We start from the raw sequence: 24,718 nt of genomic DNA, 5'->3' as shown, positions 1-24,718 counted from the left end.
GAGCAGGTGAGGCCTCTAGCATCCCCAGTACCCCAGCTCTATGTGCCTAGAATATGGGTACGCACTTGACATACACACTGGTAGAAAAAAAAAACCAAGTATGCTTTTCTTTATAGAATAGATACCACAGCGGCTTGTGTAGGTAATATGGATGTATCAAGCAGCACATATAAAACTCATCCAATAAATATTGTTCTTGCTGTACAAATGATGCTAAGCAAAATTTTGTTAACTGGCTCAAAAGGCTTCAGGATTGTTTCTTTTAGGGTGTTTCTTTTGATGGGTGTGAAGGTGTCACCGAGAACGTTTACATTTTAGAGTGAAGTGTTCCTGTGACTTCTTTCTCTGCAGAGGTGCTCTTTTCTTCAGTTCTTGGCAGAGAGGGGGTGTTTGTTTTTTTAAAGTTCTATTAGTGGTACCAGCTGAAAAGCTGAAGCAATAAAAGAAAAAACAAAACCAAACCAAAAAACAGTTACTAAAAATGTACTGGGTTTCAGAGCTCAAGTGATGTACACCAGCAAACCCTGAACTTTGCGTTACCATGGTGACTCATCCACCTATCAGCACCAGGGGAACAGTCAGTACTACCGCTCTGCCCTTTATGCCAACCATCTATTGAACAATGCCGGGGAAGTTAGTTACCACATTTTTTCATGGGCTGAGTTTCTGCCTATTTGTGAAGTCATGTGTAAATGGCTGATGTTAAACCTTCATAGGTCAGTCGCCTGCTATGCATTTCTATAACTCCCTGCTATTACTTGACTGGTAAGTGAAGAGGCTTGAGAATGACTCACAATATGCACAATTTTGGGTACCTAACAGTATAAAGCAGACACTGAATTTAATGTAGGAACTATGTGCAAGAAACTCCACTTTCTATAAACTGCCTGGATAGGTTAAACCAGGTGGCAGGCAGACTGAATTTTGGTTTTGGATATGGTGCTGAAAGTGGCCCCAGATCCTTTTTCAGCCTGATTTCACTTTTGGCTGAAAGTTTATTTCCATTTATGGCCATGTTTTCTGTTTCAGTCAAAGATGGTCATGTGTTTTGGTGATCGTGACTGAATAGCTAGGGATGGGCTGGAGTGTAAATTCTAAGGGGCTTCGATGTTAGCTTCAGAACTTAGTACAAGAACAGTACTGGGCAGACTTCTACGGTCTGTGCCCCGAGAAAGGCAAGGACAAATCAAACTTGGGTACACATATAAAGTATCACATACCATGTAAAATGAGTTTATCTTGTTGGGCAGACTGGATGGATCGTACAGGTCTTTATCTGCTGTCATTTACTATGTTACTATGTTTTGGTAGAAGCTGAAAATTTGTGCTTTGTTCTCTCTCTCCCCCAACGAACAGGTTTCCCCATTTCCATCCTGAGACTGGAGGATTATAATCTCCTGTGGGTTTACGAGAGGGCTGCAAGCTCAGACAGTCCCCAGTGGGCTTCACTGGTTCACATTCACAGAATCAATAAAACTTTAGTTTTGGAATTTGTTTCGGCTTGGCCAAAACCAGGTGATGAGTTTCAGCTGTAATTTCAGTTTCAACTGAAATAAAAAAAAGCAGTTTAGGTTAGCCTCAAGGCAAGGGCCATGCCCCTCTGGTGGGTGAGGGAGATGTTGGAGTGGGGAACAAAAACATAAATTTCATAAGGACCAAATTGGAATCCAGACCTTAGATTTGAAATACCTATGCAAGTGGTCTCCCTCAAGTTTAGCCCTTGACGATGCTGGGAAAGCAGTCTTTAGCACATATTTCCCGGACTGTCAGAGTAGAGACTTCCTTGCCCTTCCTTCCTCTCTGTCCAGTCTAACTTTCCCAGGGTTTTTCCTATTATATCTGTTTCCATAGTGAAACCATATGGTCCCTGGCGATCTCCCACTGTTTTTGTGGGACCTACTTACCAGCATTGTACAGGAGATGTCATGTTTAGGGAGTATCATTCTGTTTTCCCCCACCAGTGGGGAGGAGAGATAGTGGCAACTGAGCTGGAGGCAAGAAATGGAGGAGGAACAAGAATTGAGTTGAACTGGGGGAGTGAAATGGATGCGATGGAAGGACCAAACAGAAAAAATTAAAGTAGATAGTGATAGGGCCAGTGGTGTACTGGAGCCGGCTAACACGAGCTGTTTGTTAATTTTTAAAAACATTTTGGGAGCTGGTTGTTAAACTTTAACAACTGTCTTCCAAAAATTGGGCTCGGCTCCCTTCTCGGCATCATTGTCCTCCTTCTCCCCTGTGGCTTGTTCCAGTGGTGTAGCTACGGGGGGCCTTGGGGCCCAGGCCACCCCATTTGTGTCTCAGGCCCCCCAACAAGTGCTCCCTTTCCCTGCAGTCAGGCAGCTGAGCTCTCCTTCTCTTCCTTTGTGTTTGGCCAGCTACCTCTCATCCCTGTTTCCAGCAGTGAGCTACGGTGCGGGCAGTGCTGAAGACAGCTGCTTCCGGCTGCCCTCACCTTTTCAACTTCCTGTGAGTGGGACGAAGCAGTGAGACGGACAGACGGGGCAGCTGGAAGCAGCATTGAGCCTGCTTGATTGTGGGGATAATGTGGGGTATAAATACACTAATAAATAAATTAAATAAATAAAGGGCCACTAAAACAGACATGTTATGAGAATCAGGTGCTCAACATTTATCTATTTATGTATTTTACGTATGACATTTATGTTCCACACTAAACGTGAATCAGGTTGAAACCTGGCAGCATTGTGCAAATCTGGGGATATTCAGGGGCACTTAACCAGAAAGTGCAACTGAATATCTCCTTTTACCACCTATGCCAAAAACAGCCACTTTGTAGGCAGTCCAGGGCAGAGCGGAAACTTAGCCGGTTAAGGGCAATTTTCAATCCTCTAACTGGCTAAGTAACCGCATAAAGTTAAGACAGCAAAATAGCTGCCCTGACTTTAAGCGGTGAATTGACTGGGTACTGGTCTGAATAATCGGCCGATGCCCGGTTAACTTCTGGGTTGGCAAACATACCTGGATATTCAGTGCAGGGAGTCGTGCATGCCCCAGTATTAAATATCTGGGGCTAAGTAAGCCTGCCAGTGGTATATTTATACAAGGTATGTGTTTTGTGTATGTACCCTGTCAGACCTGCCCCCCTGCCCGTGCCTTAAAATCATCTCTGCTCCAGTCTTCGTCCAGGCAGCAGCACTCATAGGCTACCTGCAGCAAGACTTTCTCTCTGAACCATGCTACCCGTTCTGACACAACTTCCTGTTTTATGAAGGGCGAGACGGTTCAGAAAGAAAGTCCCGGTGCAGGCAGCCTGTGAGTGCCATTGCTCGTGTGAAGACGGGAGCAGAGATTATTTTGCTGGAAGTGGCTTGTACACCTCTTACCACTGTGGGCTAAATATTGGCCAGTATATGCACAAGTGTTCTATTTTATATATACTGAGATTATGACATTAAATTTATATTGTGTGTAAACATTATTATTTGACGTTATTTCAAAGGTTACTTGTAAATTGATGTCAGCTATACTAGGAAGGGACAACTGAGAGAAATGTATAAAATAAAAATAAAAGTATTCAGGCTCGTAGAGGGTGCTCAAAGAATCCTGGTAAATGGAATATACCTACAAAGGTGAAGAGGGAGAGCAGAGCCCTGTATTCCTAGCATTAACTCTGGCTGCAGGTCGATAATCACAAAAGTTAGTCTGGTGGAATCACAACAAATATGCATATAGCCTCCCACTTCATGTCTGAAATCTGAACCTCAGGTAATTCACTTAAGTTGCAAAATGTACCAATCACATGCAACAAATGATTCATAACTTACACCCTACAATCAGATAGCATCCATTTACATTTTCCTTACCTTTGCCTAGTGTCGCCTGCACTGCTGGGACACTGAGATGGTCCCTTCTGGTGGTTCTAGAAGCTGTGTCTTCCCTTAATACAGAGTCCTCAGATCCACTAGCTGTTTTTCTATCATTGTCCTGCTCAGAGTGTCCTGTATGCAGTTGAACAGAAAATGATAAAGGCTGTCCCATCTCTTCAGGAGCAGAGGAGCTATTCACAATATCAAGCCAAGACTGTCTCTCCTGGAACACCATTTTTGACAACGAGACAGAAGAACCTTTTGACTGCATCGAACCTTCTGAAGAGGAGGAGAAAGAACAAGATGCTCCACTTGATAATGCTGGAGAGGAGGAGGATGGTTGCAGAGTCTGTTTTTCAGGACGGAGGCAAAAAACAACAAAATTACCCATTCTATTATAGGATAAGTTGTAACAAATTTAAAACATGGAGATTGTTTTCTGGATGGCAGCCCACTAATGAATAAAAGACATTTATATAAAGAAGGCAATTTTCCAAAGATATTTACTTGGGTAAAATATTCTGGAACCTGTTCTTAGATGAGGCTAATGATACATGTGGGCTGCATAGTGCCTGTACTTCTAGTCATTGAGACTAAAAACGTTCCTGTGAGGGTGGGTTAGAGCAGGAAACTGAACAAACTAAGGATGTGCATCTGGTCTGCAATTTTGGTTTAAAAACTTCATGTGCATTAATCCTTACCTGCATAAAACCTGTCACTTAATGTGTGAAAAGCTGATTTATGTTATATATGTTAATCAAATTTCACATGCAATAGTTTCAAAGAGACCTGAGAAAACATCTGTAACAAAAACAGGAAAAAAATCCCTAAAATAATCCAAAATGGAACCAAATATTATTTCCATGCATGCCCAGAGAATATATATATTCTATTAGTAGCCATACAAGACTTCTTCCCTATCTCCCAAAAAATGTCAGGTGCAAAATATGGGTCCGATTTTAGTTCACATACTTGGCACTTGCTAAATTTCAAAGGGTGGAAATCCAGGTGTCCCAGATGTCCTTTCCTGCCTGAGGGGAAAACGAGTATCCTGTTTCTACCCCTGAATGACCTAGTGCAGTGGTGTGCAGGCCTGGAGCAGCTGGGACAATCTAAACACACTGGCCAAGTGGTTTTTGTACTTTGGATAAAAGGAATTCCTATTGTGTTTTTATGGGAAACGTGCTATTGGTGTTCCAAGGGAGGAGAGCAAATTCCCTGGTTTTGTACCCCCACCCCCCCACAATGAAACCATTTTTGGTTATTTTTTAAAAGAATTAAGCATTTGACACTGAGAGATGAATAGGAAAGGTATTGTACAAAATGTGCCTTCAGAGTCAGCTGAGAGGAGTCTGGAGTACCAAGCCTGGGACCTTGAAGAACCAAAGAATGGGAAGTCCTACCCAGGGTCCCCAGAAGACATAAATAGCAAAGGTCACAGAGAAATCTGCTTCACAGTCAAAGTACATAAACTTTTTCTGCTATTGATTTTGGTTTTGCTCTGCTTTTGTTTTGTAAATGTGACTATATTTGCCACAATCAGCTTTAGGTGAGTTACTTTAGCAAGATTTTGTATTAAATGTATTGGCGGGTCCAGGTCAGAGCCAGCATTCTCTGGGGGGGGGGGGGGGGGGGGGGGGGGGGGGGGGTAGGGAGGAACAGAAAGGGGGCACTGGCAAAATTTTTTTTTTTATAAAAAACTTTAATATACCCTCTCCTTGGATGAGCCATTCGAGATAGTGTACAATTAAAATCAATAAAATATACAATAATAAGATCATGACATCCCTATATCATGGTGAATTTTTTTTTAATGCTTTTCAGAATTCAGAGACACCCCCTGCTTCAATTCCTCTAGCAGCTTATTCCAACCTTCAGCTGCTAAAAAAGCTTTTTTTCTCCATTTCTGTTTTCCAAAGATCAGGAAGAATCAGACTCTTTGGTACAGAACGCAGTGTCCATCTAGGAACATATAGTTGGATTCAGAGCATAGCATAGGAAGTACATGGAATCTCAAGAGTTTAAGTCAAAGCCAAAAAATCTTAAACATATTCCTCTCCCGCAACCAATGTAACAGATAAAAACTGAGTAGCACTGGTTTTGAGCATTCCTAGTTAAGAACCTGGCAACAGTATTCTGGGCCACCTGAGGTTTACATATCAACTTCACAGCCAACCTCACACAGAGAATTACAATAGTCGAAAGAACAAAGCACTAATGCCCAACCTACCGTCCTAAACAATTCTTTTTTCAAATATGGCCTTAATCTCCAAAGTAATCACAATTTAAAATATAGCTCTGCTTACCACACACAGTACCTGACTCTGGCAAATCCCGACCATCACCCCTAAAACCTTCAGCCAAGTAACCAGCTGTATAGTAATATTCTCAAATTCATTTATAACCAGGTTCCATGCGAATCAACATCCCCAAAATACAGCATAGCAGACATTCACATTCCATACTAATCTACTTCTTCTAAACCATAATCCTATTTCTTGCGTACATTCTGACACCACAGACTGCTGATCACTCCCATCCTCTGCAACACAGTTCTAGTTCAATATCATCCATATATGCATTAAAAAAAAAGAGAGATTCCAAACTTTCCTCACCACTCTCCCCAAAGATGATAGATATAAATAATAAGGTAGATAATGGTTAACCCTTGGCACCCCCTTCCATTTACAAATATATAATTGCCAAACTACCTCCTTCAAAGCATACCCTAAATCTCCTGTTAGAAAGGAGAACTCAACCCATCTCAACACTTTCTCACAGAACCCTAAAAATTTACAACACTGGAGTAAAATCTCTCTCAGTGATATCAAAATCCATACTTAGTCAATTTCAGAACACTCTCTTCCCTTTATTTCTCCAAAAATATACCTCGTTCAACATTGCCACTTACAGACAGTACTCCACAGCCTTATCTGATACCTGCTAAACCTGGAGCCAGCACACTCCCATTTTCCAAATAATCATTCACCTGAGCCACAACCTCCTTCTCTAACAATTTAGACATCATAGGCAAGTTAGAAACTGGCCTAGAATTCTCATAGCCAGCTACATCTGCTCTGTCCTTTTTCAATTAATTTACTTACTTCACACTCCACTGGCACACAATACAGTCTAGGCTAGAATTAGAGTTCTGAACCAAAATTTATTCAACTATGAAATCTTAAGTAAAAGGGGACAAAAATCACACTAAATAGCAAAACTATAGGTAGAGGCAGAAAACAAAGCAGTATCAGACACTTACAGTCTTATCTGCTTCTTCAGACTCCTAGTAAAGTCTTAAACTGTTGGACCCTTCTCTGGGCTGCTTGTTTTACTATGGGACTGGTGAAAATATACTCAATTGGATCAAGAGTTTCCTAACCACTAGAACATATCAAGTGAAATCAAGCTCAAACATATCATCGCCATGGAAAGGAGACTGCGGAGTACCTCAAGGAACACCATTATCGCTGATCCTTTTCAACCTAATGATGACCCCACTAGCTAAGTCCTTATCCAACCCAGGCCTTAACCCTTACAGCTATGCAGACAATGTTACAATATATATTCCATACAAACATGATCTGGCAGAAATCACCAACAAAATCAAGCTCAGCTTGAACACTATGGACTCATGGGCAAATGCATTCCAACTAAAACTCAACACAGATAAAACACACTGTCTCATCATCTCATCCCAATACAATACATACAAACCCACAAGCATAAACACCCCAGGTTACACCCTTCCTATCTTAGACAGCATGAAAATTCTTGGCGTTACAATCGACTGTAATCTCTCACTAGAGAACCAAGTGAAATCTACAACAAAGAAAATGTTCCATTCAATGTGGAAACTTTGAGTGAAACCATTCTTCCCGAGGGAAACATTTTGCAACCTAATACAATCAATGGTATTAAGCCATGCAGAGTACTGCAACGGAATTTATGCGGGATGCAAAGAACAAATCATAAAGAAACTTCAGACCGCTCAAAACACGGAAGCCAGGCTTATATTTGGAAAAACGCGATTTGAAAATGCCAAACCCCTCCGAGAAAAACTGCACTGGCTCCCTATCAAAGAACGCATTGCTTTCAAAATCTGCACCCTGGTCCATAAAATTATATATGGCGAAGCCCCGGGATATATGACAGACCTCATAGACCTACCAACCAGAAACACAAGACTAGAAAGAACATACAGTGGGGGAAATAAGTATTTGATCCCTTGCTGATTTTGTAAGTTTGCCCACTGACAAAGACATGAGCAGCCCATAATTGAAGGGTAGGTTATTGGTAACAGTGAGAGATAGCACATCACAAATTAAATCCGGAAAATCACATTGTGGAAAGTATATGAATTTATTTGCATTCTGCAGAGGGAAATAAGTATTTGATCCCCCACCAACCAGTAAGAGATCTGGCCCCTACAGACCAGGTAGATGCTCCAAATCAACTCGTTACCTGCATGACAGACAGCTGTCGGCAATGGTCACCTGTATGAAAGACACCTGTCCACAGACTCAGTGAATCAGTCAGACTCTAACCTCTACAAAATGGCCAAGAGCAAGGAGCTGTCTAAGGATGTCAGGGACAAGATCATACACCTGCACAAGGCTGGAATGGGCTACAAAACCATCAGTAAGACGCTGGGCGAGAGGGAGACAACTGTTGGTGCCATAGTAAGAAAATGGAAGAAGTACAAAATGACTGTCAATCGACAAAGATCTGGGGCTCCACGCAAAATCTCACCTCGTGGGGTATCCTTGATCATGAGGAAGGTTAGAAATCAGCCTACAACTACAAGGGGGGAACTTGTCAATGATCTCAAGGCAGCTGGGACCACTGTCACCACGAAAACCATTGGTAACACATTACGACATAACGGATTGCAATCCTGCAGTGCCCGCAAGGTCCCCCTGCTCCGGAAGGCACATGTGACGGCCCGTCTGAAGTTTGCCAGTGAACACCTGGATGATGCCGAGAGTGATTGGGAGAAGGTGCTGTGGTCAGATGAGACAAAAATTGAGCTCTTTGGCATGAACTCAACTCGCCGTGTTTGGAGGAAGAGAAATGCTGCCTATGACCCAAAGAACACCGTCCCCACTGTCAAGCATGGAGGTGGAAATGTTATGTTTTGGGGGTGTTTCTCTGCTAAGGGCACAGGACTACTTCACCGCATCAATGGGAGAATGGATGGGGCCATGTACCGTACAATTCTGAGTGACAACCTCCTTCCCTCCGCCAGGGCCTTAAAAATGGGTCGTGGCTGGGTCTTCCAGCACGACAATGACCCAAAACATACAGCCAAGGCAACAAAGGAGTGGCTCAGGAAGAAGCACATTAGGGTCATGGAGTGGCCTAGCCAGTCACCAGACCTTAATCCCATTGAAAACTTATGGAGGGAGCTGAAGCTGCGAGTTGCCAAGCGACAGCCCAGAACTCTTAATGATTTAGAGATGATCTGCAAAGAGGAGTGGACCAAAATTCCTCCTGACATGTGTGCAAACCTCATCATCAACTACAGAAGACGTCTGACCGCTGTGCTTGCCAACAAGGGTTTTGCCACCAAGTATTAGGTCTTGTTTGCCAGAGGGATTAAATACTTATTTCCCTCTGCAGAATGCAAATAAATTCATATACTTTCCACAATGTGATTTTCCGGATTTAATTTGTGATGTGCTATCTCTCACTGTTACCAATAACCTACCCTTCAATTATGGGCTGCTCATGTCTTTGTCAGTGGGCAAACTTACAAAATCAGCAAGGGATCAAATACTTATTTCCCCCACTGTACCTGAATCTCCACTACCCAAACAGCAAAGGACTCGAATACAAATCAATCTATGCATCCAGCTTTTCCTACATAAGCACACTACTATGGAATGCATTACCAAAAGCCGTGAAAACAACGTACGACCACCTAAAATTCCGGAAATCACTAAAAACTAACCTGTTCAAAAAGGCATACCCTACCAACCCAACTTAAATGCCTGAAACCTGCATCACAACGAAACCAAAGATCGTAATGGACATAAAATAATTCTTCCTCTCTACGATTCCCTGTCTATTACATATGAACCTTTATCCTACCACAACATTACTTTGTATTTGTTCATACTGGTATTGGCAATCGCCTTTACGGTACTATGTAAGCCACATTGAGCCTGCAAATAGGTGGGAAAATGTGGGATACAAATAAATAAAATAAATAAATTATCTCTGTAAATACTAGGAACTTTCTCCCTTTCCCCTCCTGTTTCTCAGGACTGGATCTTCTGTAACTTCTCCAGGTTCTCCTATTACAGCCTCTTAGTTTCTCCTCTACAAGACTGGTGGTGGCTTGGTTCCCCATTCCAATTTATACCAGGAAGTTAATGTAGAAGCCTCAGCAGCTCTGGTACTGTTCTCCACTGCTTGCTTCTTCAGCTATAATGGCTGGCCTAGCCATGGACTTTCTTCCCCTTGCTGTAGGGTACAATGACTAGGAGAGCAGTAGCCAAATGAAAAAAATCCTAACAGGACTAGGCTTTTCCTCAAAAAGGAAGTATTTATAAATCAAAGTCCATAGAACCACTATGCCCAGTGTTGGAAAGATTCGGAGACACCTCAGAATCCATCAGATATCATATAGTGGTTATAGTCAGGTGGGCTACTAATCACTTCCTAAATTAATCAGAAAACAAAAATACTCTGGTTTAGAGATACAAGCACACTTCCAGCTACATCAATAATAATACATAAAGGAGAAACTCTTAAGCCGCATTGAGCCTGTCATGAGTGGGAAAGCGCAGGGTACAAATGTAACAAAAAAAAAAAAAAGAAAATTACTCGAGGGTTCTAGGCGTAATTCTCAACACTGGACTGTGTTTCGATAGGCAAATGACCTCAGTAAAAGATTTTTCTATAAACAGGCAATTAAGAGCAATAAGATCATATCTCCAACAGGACAATTTTAGGACTCTAGCCTTGGCAGATTTGTTACCATAACTAGAATACTGTAATTTGCTGTATCTCCAAATTACGACCAAATTAAATGGCCGTTTGCAACTACTACAAAATACTGCTGTTCGCTTAGTTTGCAATTTGAGTTGGCTTGACAATGTGACTTTGTTCATGAAAAACCTAAGCCGGTTGCCAATTGGAAAGCATATAAACTTTAAGGTAATCTGCTTAATTTTTAAATCTTTACTTGGGCTGACCTCAGTGGGCCTAGGGGAACTACTTGTTGTGCCATCCCCTAACAGAAGTTTGGGTTTTCGGAGAACGCTGAAACTGGGTTCCCCCTCTCTGAAGGGTATTTGATTCAAAAACATTATCGAAAACTCCTTCTCTTTCACTGGGACGAGACTATGGAACATGTTGCCACCAGATCTAAGACACCGACCTTCCTATCTCCTCTTCAGAAAGTCCCTGAAGACCTACCTGTTCAATCAATAGTTTGGAACTAAGCTAATTGCTTTACTTACTCATATAACCTGACTTATCTCATATCACTGTTTATTCATCTGCAGTGTTAATTTAGATCATCTGTTGAGACCCTCTTGTACTGTAAACCACTATGAATCCTTTTTGGAAATTGGGTGGTATATAAGACTAACAGAATAGAACTAGATGTACCCAGCAGAATTTTGGAGGTCTCTACATATATATTTCATTTTGTGGTATTTTATTTAATAATTTCCTGCCGATGTGGAAATGTAGATTTTTAAAGGTTTTTGTGCTCATTTGGTCTTGGTTGACAGGAAAGCATTTTGCCTTTCCTGTCATCCAAGACCCTTCACTACTTCTGCTGTGTGTCCTTTTGTCCCCACTCTGTATTTCATTTCCTCTACCATGTACAATTCATGTTTATTAATATTTACTGCATCTCTTTTCACAGCAAGCAGAACAAAGCAGTTTACAGAATAACATAACCAGAAAAGAATGGCAGTAAACTGACAGGAATGAATGAATACTGGTGAGCAAATACAGTCAGGTCCTCGACATAACTGGTACTTGAAAAGAAACAACAAAGGCTGAAAAGGTCTGCAGACATAGTATAGCATGAAGGAAAAAAAAATCACAGGCAAAGATCTTCACCTTACTAGACTCAGAAGCCCCCTCAAATGCTTGGGTTAATAAATGGGTTTTGAGAGCATCCTAAACTTCTTGGTTGAGGGGTCTGCATTCCAGAGGGTTGGGGCAATACAGAGGAAAGCATTATGTCTTGTGGAACCTAGCTGGGCGAGACAGATGGAATAGACTGAGGGCAATCCTCAGTCCAGTGAAGGTGTCAGGGTGGGGTAGAAAGAGTGATTAGAGACGCCAAGTACAGCAGTGTTCCACTGTACAGGGCTTCGTGCATTTAAGACAGAATTTTTACCTGTGTCCTGAAGTGGATATGAATCCTATGATAACAAAACAGTAATGGTACAACATGCTCAAACTTCTGCACACAACAAAGATCCTGATAGCAGTATTTTGAACCAAATTTTAGTTGCTTAATCACGACAAGACTAATTCTGGTATATACCACATTACAATAATCAAGACAAGTAGCCACTAGGGAATATAGGCCAGCTAGCTGGGCTTCCTCATTGTGCTAAACCTGAGAACTTTATTTATTTAAAACATTTATAATCCGCACAAAATTCAAAAATTCTTGGCAGATTACAATTATAATCAACATAGAAAGTTATATTAACAATGACAAAATCATATATCACATAGATACAAAATTTTAGAAAAGTTTTAAAACTCCTCGGATATTCCACTCCAATATTAAAACTGTACTGAAATTCCATGATTGATTCCATAAACTCCATCTTAAAGCATATTACAGAAACGGTACAATTCAATTGCTCCTACCATGGGATGATTCGAGACCGTAGGCAAACACAAAAAAGTACCAAGGACTGCCAAGATGGGATAGTTGAAAACCCTTTATTGATGAACCCGACATGGGCCATGTTTCAGCGTCAAGCAAGTTAATCCAGGCTCTTAACAATATGCCAAAAAAAGTCTTGCAGCTCATAAAACTAAACAGGGATGAGGCAGAAGGAATCCTACTTATCACAGCTCCACTAACGAGAAGAAATAACATGGTAATCTGTGACAAGAGGGCTCACTCTTCTTCTGTCTCAGGAGTCCTTTTACTAAACTGCGGTAAAAAGTGGCCTGCGGTAGTGTGGGTGCGCATTTTTGGTGCATGCTGGGCCATTTTTTTTTTTTTTTTTTTACTGTGGATGGGAAAAAAAAGGCTTTTTTTTAAATGGGGGCAAGAAGTCCTTACCACCACCCACTGACCTAGTGGTAAGGGCTCACACGCTACACGTATAGTACTCATGTGGCACATGCCAATGTGGTCGCACTGCCGATTATCACCAGGAATGCCCCCCACTGGAGAAAATGGGAAAAATATTTTCTACCATAGGAAACAGCGCGTGCCAACTTCAAAATTACCACCGGACAACCCCACTAACCAGGTGGTAGTGTCGATTTGGCGCACGTGTAGCCCTACTGCCACTTTGTAAAAGGGCTCCTCAGTGTAGTAAACATGAAGAGACAGAAGGCTCCCAACTTAGGCCAACCTCTTCCGTCTCACTTTCCGCTCTCCTCGTTCCCTTAAGTGGTCCACCTATGAAGGAGCGGTGTTAAGGGGAACCAGTAACTTTCTGTTCCCTCCATGACAAGGAGGAGGTTCTTTAGTTTTATGAGCTGCAAGATTATTTTTGGGCACATTGTCAACAGCCTGGATTAATTTGCTTGACCCCTGATACAGGCACTTGATGCTGAATAGGCCGCTGACTGGTTAAATAGTGTTTCTGGGGCTAACCACAAATATTCCGCGGGAGATAACTGGTTATCTCCCACTGAATAAGCACGGTTAGCATCTACTACTAAACCAGCTATATCACATAATATAACTGGTTAGGCATGGATATTCAGTGCTAGACGGGATCAAGGTTAGCAATTAAATCAGACTGCATCAATAGCAGTCCTATTTTTTTAAACTCTTGTTTATAGACCCCCACAAGCAATAAAACAAGGAATACATTATCAATACAAGAACATTAAGAGTATCAAAAACTAAAACAAGGGAATCTACCGACCAAACTCCAAATACAGTGTCGTACAACAAAGGTCCAAAATCCCTCCACCCCAACCCTCTCTTCCTGAGAATCAAGGAAGAAACAAACTGCTACCTGATTAAGCATTCAAAATCCGGCTACAGGCTGAGGGCATAAGAGTCTCCCAAAAGGGGGCCAAGTTTTTAAAAAGGAGTCCCCCTTCCTGGAGGCCAAGTCAGGTATGCCCTTTCGTACCAGTGAACAAAGTAGAATCATGGATGATCGCCAGTGGGTCACTGTAGTCTGCCATTAGCCAATTTTGGAGAATCAATTTCTTGGCCATCAATACGGAGTGCTTTAGCATGCATGCATGCATGCCAGCAGGTGGCTGCCTCCGAATTCAGAACACAAACAGTTGTCAAGTTGTGAGAGACCAATCAATGTTCCAGATGCGAGAAACATGGCCATTAATCAGAGACCAGAACAAGTCCAGAACATGTGACTTAGATGAGCTCCTGCCCTCGAGCATTATGGACAAGAGTCATTTGCTCATAGGGTGGCCAGAAAGGCTCGGTGCACAGAACTATGTAAACGCATTACTTATAATAGAGTTCCCAAAAAAAGAGCATTTACTAAGAGAATAAATATTCATCAAACAAGTTTTGAAATGCTGAGCAGTTAAGACTATAGACAATTCTTGAGACCATTTCTAGGCTGAGGGAGCATAATCAAAATCTGATAAGTTATCACACAAACACCTATGATAATGTAAACCCCCTGGTGGCAGAGCAAGGTATTACCATGATGGTACCAAATATGTCACAGGGTTTCCCCAAAATGACTCAACAACCAGGGAGTTTAACAATAAAAAGAAAATATTTTTATTATTTGAATTATTTTAAATGTTAATGAAATTTTACCAACTTGCAAATGTAACATATGTATTTCAATTACAGGTTTGCAACACAAATCAGTTTAGTCTCTAGAAACACTGGGAGCATTTTCAGATAAATATCAAACATATAAATTGCAAGTGACCGACTCATCCACAAATGCACAGTAGAGAGCATGTCCTGAACGTTCCGCGCATGCGTTGAAGCTCCCCTCGTGCGGGGTTACAAACACCAGTAAACAACGACGAAAAGCAAGATGATGCTGGGCGGAGCCGCAGCGACGAGCTCACGTTATCCAATGGGCAGAAGCGCAACGTCAATGGGCGGAGCCGCTGCAGCGAATTGCAGAACGTAAACCAATGGGCAGAGGCGCTACGATCATGGGCGGAGCAACTGCAGCGACTTGCGCTAAGATAACCAATGGGCAGAAGCGCTAAGATCCGGGGCAGAGCCACTGCGGAGACCTGGGCGACAAGAAACTAAGGAAGGAGAGAACTATGTTCAAGGGCACAGCAGGAACGGCGAGGTGGGCGAGGCAAAACAAAGAACAGCAGCAGAAAACAAGCAGGGATCCAAGAACATTATCATGGGGGGCAGAACAGGGGAGAGAGCAGGGTTGCTGGACATGAATCAATGGCGGGGAGGGGAGGGCAGGGGAGAGAGGATGGTGGCTGGACATGGAGGGAGGGCAGAGGAGAGAGCAGGGTTGGTGGATGGGGGGGGGGGGGGGAAGGCCAAGGGAAAGAGGAGGGTTGCTGGATATGGGGGGAGGACAAAGGAGAGAGGATGGTTGGCGGACGGGGGGAGGCCAGGGGATACAGGAGGGCTACTGGACATGGGGGGGAGGGCAAAGGAGAGAGCAGGGTTGCTGGACATGGATCGGGGGGGGGGGGGGGGGAGAGGAGGGCAAGGGGAGAGAGGAGGTTTGCTGGACATGGATGTGAATATGTGTGGAGGAGTGGCCTAGTGGTTAGGGTGGTGGACTTTGGTCCTGAGGAACTGAGTTCGATTCCCGGCACAGGCAGCTCCTTGTGACTCTGGGCAAGTCACTTAACCTTCCATTGCCTACCGCATTGAGCCTGCCATGAGTGGGAAAGTGCAGGGTACAAATGTAACAAAAAAAAAAACAAAACAACAAATCTCGCCCGTTTTAACGGGCTTAATGGCTAGTTAGGTACATAAATCATTTAAGCACATTCAATTTTACAAAACACTAGATTCTTTAAAGTTTCTTTTCTCCTGTCTTTCAGATTTCCGGAGACCTTCAAGTATCTCAACATGTAAGTTTTCCTCTATTTTTTTTTCTTTTAGTTATCTCTCACTTATTGATCAGGTTTCCTTTACTATTTTCTCTTATGTGCACTTTTTTAATAGCTTCAGTCACTTAGCTGTTCTCTTTGTTTTCTCTCTGGCTCTCTTAACGGTGGGCACCTTTTCTTTCAGGTGATGATCTCCAGCATCAACTTTCTTCCAGTCTTTCCCAAAGTAACATGTTCTCACCAACAGAGCTCTCTCCCAACTGCCAGCCTGAGCTGTTTGTCACTCTCCTGAGAGTTCCATCAGCATGTGGAACACTCAGTGCATGCACACAGACTACTCAGTTTCACTGCACTGCTCACTGTCTCTACACCAGATCTAAAAGGAGCCAGGTAATCTTTTAAAATTTAACCCATAGGGTTACAATAATATTTGAAAGGAACAGACAACTGAGCATACAAACCATACACAATATTATAGCACTCCCATACTTCAGATGTAAAGGAAGATTGGGGCAGTGGACATAATGCTGCAATTGCATATAAGCAAACTGGTCATGTGCCAGTAATGCGTACTCCCCACGAATATTGTCAAAGGATCAAAGCCCACCCCCTCATATAGAACATGAAAGAGATAAATTATCTCACTGTCTTACCCACCACCAGAGCGCCACCCACAGGAAAGTCAACATTCCCGGAAATGGGCAGAAGGGGAAAGGCTGTTGAAGTCACTCAACCAGTGCCATGCCCTATGAAAGGGTCCAAAAATAAAGGAGAAATGTGGATGGGGACGGCCCTTTCCCACCAGAGCCTAAAGTCAAAATGCAAAATGTTGGGAGTGAAATAGCTTTATCTCTGTGCTAAGTACAGGGAAAAAAAATTGAGTGCCTTGAAACCAAATCAGTGAGATGACGCATACAACATGCTATGGAAAAGAGATGAAGATTCAGAAGGCTCAAACCCCCTTGGGGATGGGGCAAAATCAAAAGCGAGGCTGGGAGACAAGCTTGACTCCCCTGCCATAGATAATTTGATATATAGAGTACCTGAACATCTATATGCTTTAAAGCAAAGGGAGGGTCTGAAACACAAACCCATTTTGGGATATGGGAAGGGAACGCCAATCCCGCAAAAGATTACATGTGGTGAGCTTCAAGAGGTCTATATTAAGCGCATATAAGTGGGTTAAATCAGGAGATATAGATATATAGATTCCCAAATAATTTAAGCTTCCCAGGGGCCCACTGCAAAGGAAACGGGCCCCTACCAATCCTCCCAGGTGCTGGTTTAAATATGCAGGGCCATGGACTTCTGAAGACTGAGTCAAAACCCTGAAAAGAAACTGAATTAGTTAATAAAACTCAATAGATGCCTCAAAGCCTGTTGAGGCTAGGTGAGTGTGAGCAAGAGGTCATCAGCATAAACCAACACCTTCACTGACAGCCCAGAAAGTGATATTCCAGTAGTGTCAGGATCTAGCTGAAGGTGCAGAATAAAGGCTCTAAATACAGTAAAAATAAAAGAGGGGAAAGCAGACATCCCTGGTGGGTGCCCTTCTAAACCAGGAGCGTTTAAGCTAATAACAAAGGCTCCTGAGTAGCCCGACTCTGCGCTATAGATAAGAGCATCCTCTGCATGTTGAGAACTGACCGCCCTGAATGAAGTCCACCTGATATTCACCCACTAAAGAAGGAATATGGACAGCCAACCGGTCAGCCAGGACCTGTGCCAAAATCTTACGGTCAACATTAAGCAAAGAAATGGGTCAAAAAAACTCCGGCTTATTCAAGTCCTTACCCAGCTTCGGTAGCAGGGAAATCAAGACCTCGTTACAGCACAGGGGGAAAAAGCCTCTTGTTACCACCACTATGTCACTAGTGGTCCACACAATTGGGGAGAAAACATTTTATAAAACTCATTAGTGAAACCAACAGGACCTGGAGCTGTCCCCAAAGACAGAGATTTAATAACCCTCTGAATCTCCAAAGCCCAAAGGGGCATATTCATCTAATGCTGCAGTGCAGGGGATAAGGTGGAACACCAGAATCCTCTAGATAATCCAATAGTAAGGAGCCCGACAGATTGGGAGTGGAAGCACCAGGGGCGTAGCCACGGGTGGGCCCGGGTCCACCCACTTTGGGGTCAGGCCCGCCCAGTACCAGTGTTCCTTCCTGCACAGCGATTCCGGTTGGAGGCTCAGCTCACCTTCAGAAAGATATAAACAAGATGAAGTCGGTCCAGAGGGCAGCTGCTAAAATGGTCAGTGGTCTTCGTCATAAACCATAAGGGGACAGACTTAAAGATCTCAATATGCATACTTTGGAAGAAAGGCAGGAGAGGGGAGATATGATAGAGACGTTTAAATACCCACATGTCATAAATACACAGGAGGCGAGTCTCGTTCAACTGAAGGAAGTTCTGGAAGGAGGGACACAGGATGAAGGTGAAAAGGAAAGTCTCAGGACTAACCTAGGGAAACACGTCACGGAAATGGTGAGAAATTTGTGGAATGGCCTCCCAGCGGAGGAGGTGGAGACTAAACAATCTGAATTCAAGTAAGCTTGGGACAAGCACATAGGACCTTTAGAGGAGAGGAAGAGATTGTAGATGGCATGGATGGGCCATATGGTCTTTATCTGCCTTCATTTTCTATTTATAAATTAAGCATGACCACTTATGCCAGCAATGAAAACGGGTAATGCTTGCACCTAGATTGCTAAAATTGTGCGCAGATTTTAGTGTTCTATAATTTATGTGCTAACCATACACCCCACTCATGCTGCATCCATATGTACACCTACCTTCCAACTCCACACCATCATATTTAGGCAGCATTTTAGAGAACAGTATGTGGACAGAACAGAGGCATCCATGTGCGCTCTTGGCACCTAAATGTTGCTGCCCTCTTCATAAAATTACCCCATACTGCCTCTATTTTTGGCTTTCTTACAAAATATTAGTGACTAGAGCTTGTGTCTGTGCTAGACCAATGTGTTTCCATGGAGACCACTGAAACTTTAAGTGCCAGGACATCAGCAGACTGCAAAAACCTCCTCCTCTAAAGGAATTCAGAAATCTTCAGCCTCTTATAACAAAATAAGTATCTTTCCCCTTTGAGACTTGTTATCGGAATGCTTTTATTTTCCTCTTCTATATTCTTCTACTGTCAGTTTTTGCTTATACTGTTCTGAGCAGAAGGGTGGAGGTTCTGGCCTTCAAAATCTAGCCAAAAAATGTTATTAGTCTAATAAACAGAAAAAGGTCAACTAATTGTCCTTGTTTGTTTTATAAAATAAGCCATAGATAAGACGTTCTCAGAGCACACATCTGTGCCTGCTTTTTAGCAAAAGCAACACAATTACCGCAGTACATACTGTTTGATGGAGGTCGCGTTCTGCTGTATACGGAGGTGGTGGCATCTCTACCGTTACTTCAGAATCATCCTGCTCGCTCTCACTCCAGCACTCTGCATCAGGATATGAAAAGACAAGGAGCGTTAGAACTGCTTTATTATTAATAGCAAAGACAAAAGGGTAGTGTACAAAAAAGACAAAGGGATATCAATTATATACAGTATAACCCTTAAAGCAGAAAAGCGAACACAGGCTTTAGTGAACAAGACCTGTGATGGGACAGAAGGCAGGCAGGACCATACGGGCAGACTAGATGACATAATCAATACTTTATCTACTATCTTCTGTGTTACTAACAAGGTATTAGAAAGAATGAACAAAATGTAAACATACATAAATAGAAAGAATGCATAAAAGGAGGGTAAATTTTCAAAGTCGTTTTTCCACTGCCAAAAAACATTTCTTTACCAGCAGAAATGGGCTTTAATTGAATTGCCTGACCAATATGTGGGTAAAATTAGCATGTACAGCCTATATGCGTAAAATTTTGATGTGGAGTAAGGAGGTGCTCCCAAGGGAAAGCCCGTCACTTGCCGGTATGTGCACACTTTGAATTTTCAAAAGCACATCAAACATTAGGTGCAAATGGGTGCAAAACTTTCCTGGCATAGTTTTCAAAACAAGAGTGTGTACTTTTGTTTGAAAATGTAGCACATTTTGCAGAGTGAAAAGTGCATGTGTAATTTTCACTAATGTAGGCAGTTATAAATTTATGTTCAGGGAGGGTAATTTTATCATGGCAGAGAATGAGCATAGGGGTATATGCTGTGGCTACTTATGTGTAATTTCTTTATTAATACCATTCCAAGAAACATAACATTTCTGAATAATATATATACACGCTAGTCTAAACTTAGCACATTTTAACAAATGTTTTGTGCCCTGTACCCAGGCTCTTCTCTTTTACAGGTATAAGTTAAATCACCTTGGTCACAAAGGGTGAGAAATTTGCATGTGTTTAATATTCACCCCTCCCCCCCATCTCTTACTTCTAGTCAAAACTAAGTGGTGCGAAGGGTCTTTGCTCTTAAAACCCTCTACTCTATGGGGCCAATATTCAGACCACAGGAGTTAGCCAGGCTGCCTCCTGCAGTGAACCTGGAAATTCAATGCTGGGCCATATCCAGCGACCGTCACTGAATTTCCAAGGTTTTTTTGGGGGGGCTGCTATGCACATAGCTGGTTAACCGGCTAAGTTACAGCGGTCAAAGATAGACTTGCTATTTATGCAGTCTATCTGGCTGCCCAATGAATATTGGCTTTAACCAGCTACGTCGTGCGACATAGCCTGTGACCAGGCTAGCTGCTAAGCACTAATATTCAGCTGAGATAGTCGGCTATCTTGCGCTGAATATTAGCGCTTAGCCAGCTTAAGGCTATTTAACTGGCCAGGAGTCATTTCTGGCTAGTTTAAATAGCACTGAATATCCCCTGCTCCAAATACCCACCCTCCCCCATTATTCTTGTCTCTTAACCTAAGCCTTCAAACTGCCATTAATAGCAGTATGTGACTCTCTCCTGAATTTATCATACCCTAAATTGTTTAATATCAAACTCCTAATTGAAGGGGATAAAGAATGTATATATGCTCCTTCATAATCAAAAAATATATCTTCCTTTTAGGGGTGTATTTTACCCCCTGCACAAGTGATTGTGTAATTCATGCCTTCAAAACCAGAATGAAGGCATTTCATTCTGTATCCAGTTAAAGGCTGCAGTACCCCACTGCCCCCACCCCATGAGAAATGCAGGCAAGGCTTTCATGTTAGCCAAGTTAAGCTTCATCCTGGAAATGTTACCAAATCTCATATAATGGCAACATAAAAGTGACCCCTTATGCCAGTGTTCTTCAATGCAAGGTCCGGGGTTAACTTTGTCATTCTGTTTTTTGTTTTGTTTATTTATTAATTTGCTACTTTCTGTCTCTCTATACAAGCTTGTGACACCTGGGGAAGTGGATTGGGGGGTGGGGTGGGGGGGGGGGGGGTGGAGAGCTGCATGCATGAAGGACAAGGCATTTTTCAATAGAAACAGAGAACGTATATGGAAACGCCCATCTCTCCAAGAATAGTCCTGATAACCAGTGCCACTGCCCTGTATGGGAAGTTATTTGGTGGCTCTCCCGTAGGAGGTGGTGAAGATGAAAATGGTAATGGAATTCAAAAATGCACGGGATAAAGACAAAAGGAATCCTGTATAGAAGGCATTGAACCAAACAAGCTTAGCAGTGGTTAGATGGCAACACAAGTAACTGGGAAGCAAAACCAGTGCTGGGCAGACTTCTACGGTCAATGCCCTGATTTTGGCTGGACAGATTTGAATGGGCTGGAGTGGGGCTTAGATGACAACTTTAGAAGTTGGAGAACAAGGCCAGTACCAGGCACAATTCTACAGTCTCTGCCCCGAAAATGGCAAGGACAAATCAAGATCAAGTATATTTATACTATGAGTTTAAATTCTTAAGCAGACTGGACGGACCATACAGATCTTTATCTGCCATCATCTACTATGTTATACTAATTTTTGCACTTCTGAAACTTTAGCTTTCAGTAAAGTTTACTTTTGTTTGGACTAACACTCATGTAGAGAGTTTTACTGAAAGAACAATTTGTGCAATTCCCTTGTGCCCTGTAGCACAGGGAGGCGCTTCCAAACCACCTTGCAAAGTCACCGACCCATATTCACATCTTATAATCCAGAAGGAAGCTCTGTTTGGCTTAATGCAAATACTGAGGTGAAGACAAGAAATACATTTGAGACACTGAGATCATACTCAACATACCCTAGCTTAGGAGCGAGGCTCATCACTATTATGGTTCGGCCAAAACAAGGAAAAAGCAAAAGAGCAGAGGCGGCAATGGACACACTAGTTCTTTATTGTAAAACTCTGCTTGATTTGATATGGACTGTGTTTTGGCTACAGTGCCTGCTCCTGTAGAGCTGGAAAGACTGGATGTGGGAAATGAACATTGAGCCCTAAAAAAAAATCTCTCTCCCAAAAGACTCCAAGTGTTCAAGCATCCATGCCTGGAAGACTGAGGCATGGGTCCTTGAGCTTCTGTATCTTTTGAAAGAGGATTCAACCACAACACAGTAGTGCAGAAGCTCTGGCTTCTTGAATCTGGAGCCTTCTGGACTCTATAGAGCCCACCTTCTATGGAATAACCTGGGTCTCCCAATTCTTCATCTGTGCATTCTTAAGAATGTTGTGAACTGGCACTGTCACATCTTTCTTAGGAGAGGAGTCACAGTCAACCACATCCAACATTTTGGCCCTGGGCTCGTTCTTGACCTCCAACTTAAATGGAATGGCCTCCACCATTTCCCTAAAAAAAAAACTGATGAGAGAGCTCCTCTGGGGGAAACTTCCTCCTTTCCTTTGGTGGGGAAGGTTCTGAAGGTAGGCTAAAGGACCCCTTCTTCAAGAGGTCCTCTGGCTCTTCCTCTGATCCAGCAAAATATTCCTTATGCCTTGTTCTGCTGGGTGTAGGGTCAGGCTCTGGGTGGGAGCACAGAAGTACAGGTCCTCTCTTGGACTCCGGTGTCACTTCCTTTTCCAATAGGATCGAGAGGAGCATTGGATCTGTTGGTGCTGACCAACATCTGACAAGCAGGGCGTGGGTCTCCAGGATGGGTTGGAGCCTTACCACAGTCACTGCAAACACCCTCAATGCCTCTGCATCATGCCAACTCAGGATGCACCCCAGCTCCTCCTGTAACATGACCTGGAGGTACTCCTATAGGGTAAGCACTGGTGCTAAGACAGCCAGTGAAGATATTGGAGCCAACTGGTATATCAGCACCACTTCAACAGACACTTTTGGGACATCGCAGAAAAAAAACAGCCACAGCAAAATTAAACAGCTCAACGATTAAAACTTTTTTTTTTTTAAAGACCTGGTCAGGATCTCAGATCTAAAGTGGCTGCAAGACATGAAAAAATAAAAATAAAAACGGCTGAAAAACTAAGCGAAAAACAGGATAAGGGACAAAACCAAAGGGGGAAAAAAAAGCCCTGTGCTAATCACACGAAACCCAGAGAAAGGAAGGCAATAGAAGACACATCTTCACAGCTCCAAGGAGAAAGTGAAACTGCAGATCCCAAGCAACTCGGACAGGTGGGAAGGCACTCATGCATGCATGGTGGGGGCCTGCCAAAGGCTTCTAGAAATTAAAGAATGCTGGACAGCATCCACACGAGGGCTCTATTGGTGATGTCACCCACATGTAAGAAAACTCTGTTCTACTTGTCCTTGGAGAATTTTAGTTTCTGTAGTTTCAGGCTTTGACTGGTGAAGAGGCGTAGAAACTTTTGACAGACCCAAAAATCTATTTATCGATTCAGAAGAGCTCCAGGTGATCAAATATCTGTAATGCAAGAAGGAGAGTATGTAGAGTAGAATGTCACCTAAAACCCCAAGATATTCCAGTGGACCAGCGGGTATTTTGGCAACGACCTTTATCACCTTCTCACTGCAGTCAGTCAGTCACTGCAGAGGGCCTATGAAGGGACTATTCTAAAAGGAGGAGGGGGTGAGAACTTGTGCTTTTATAGGACATTCACTTTAAAAGATATTTTTCTCTTTAAGTAAACCAATAATGTATTATTAAACTGGAGAGCTCCACTAGTACCTTTCAAACCAAATAGTTGCACCAGAACTCTTTGCATGGACAGTTTCTCATGTCTTACAGTGACCCTGAGGGAGAACAGGTGCTTCACTTGTTGCACTGGCTTCTAGTGAAGTTTCTGTGTTATGTTAAAATGTGTACTTATAAATGCATTCATGGTCCTTGCCGTTCCCTCTTGTCCATCACTACACTGCACTTCCCTCAGTCTTGAACTCTCCTTTGCATTCCTCATACAAACAGGTGACGTCTAACTAGGTTTGTACATTTTTTTGCCAGTCCTTAAAGCTATGGGACCAAGTTCCTCTTTGTGTTAGAAATGCCACCCTGTGATGTTATCAGGACACACTGATAATGTGTTAAGCTTGAATATAAAAACATGTACATAAAACCAAAAGACATAATGCAGTCTCAATCACATTCATTACACAAAGCTTCTCAACCCTAGCTTCCACTAAGATGTTTGTGTCTTCACCGCCTGGCTTCTTACCATTTTTAACATCCTTTCTCGCTGTGTACTGCCACTGCATTGGGACAACTGTAGCCAGACAGTGCTCATTTCTATGCCAGAGTTGGATGCCTGCAGGTGTCCTTCCCACTCAGGCTGCCTTCTTGTTAGAGTGGGGAAAGTGTGTGTGTGTGTGGGGG

The 24,718-nt window shown here is 42.7% G+C and overlaps 1 protein-coding gene across 4 annotated transcripts in view; it reads right to left on the bottom strand.

Moving 5' to 3' along the window:
* The window catches only part of IPCEF1 (interaction protein for cytohesin exchange factors 1), a 240,779-nt gene that overhangs the window by 54,442 nt on the left and 161,619 nt on the right, over positions 1-24,718 (bottom strand). For all 4 annotated transcript variants that reach the window (XM_030196563.1, XM_030196564.1, XM_030196565.1 and 1 more), the window contains exons 9-10: positions 19,406-19,497; positions 3,828-4,179 (exon numbers count right to left, since the gene is read on the bottom strand). In XM_030196563.1, the coding sequence (XP_030052423.1) occupies positions 3,828-4,179; positions 19,406-19,497 (444 nt within the window). The remainder of the gene's footprint in view (positions 1-3,827; positions 4,180-19,405; positions 19,498-24,718) is intronic.

The sequence above is a fragment of the Microcaecilia unicolor genome, chromosome 3 (assembly GCF_901765095.1).
Source record: "Microcaecilia unicolor chromosome 3, aMicUni1.1, whole genome shotgun sequence".
In the NCBI taxonomy this organism is placed as follows: domain Eukaryota; kingdom Metazoa; phylum Chordata; class Amphibia; order Gymnophiona; family Siphonopidae; genus Microcaecilia; species Microcaecilia unicolor.
This window is presented reverse-complemented; position numbering and strand designations above follow the sequence as displayed.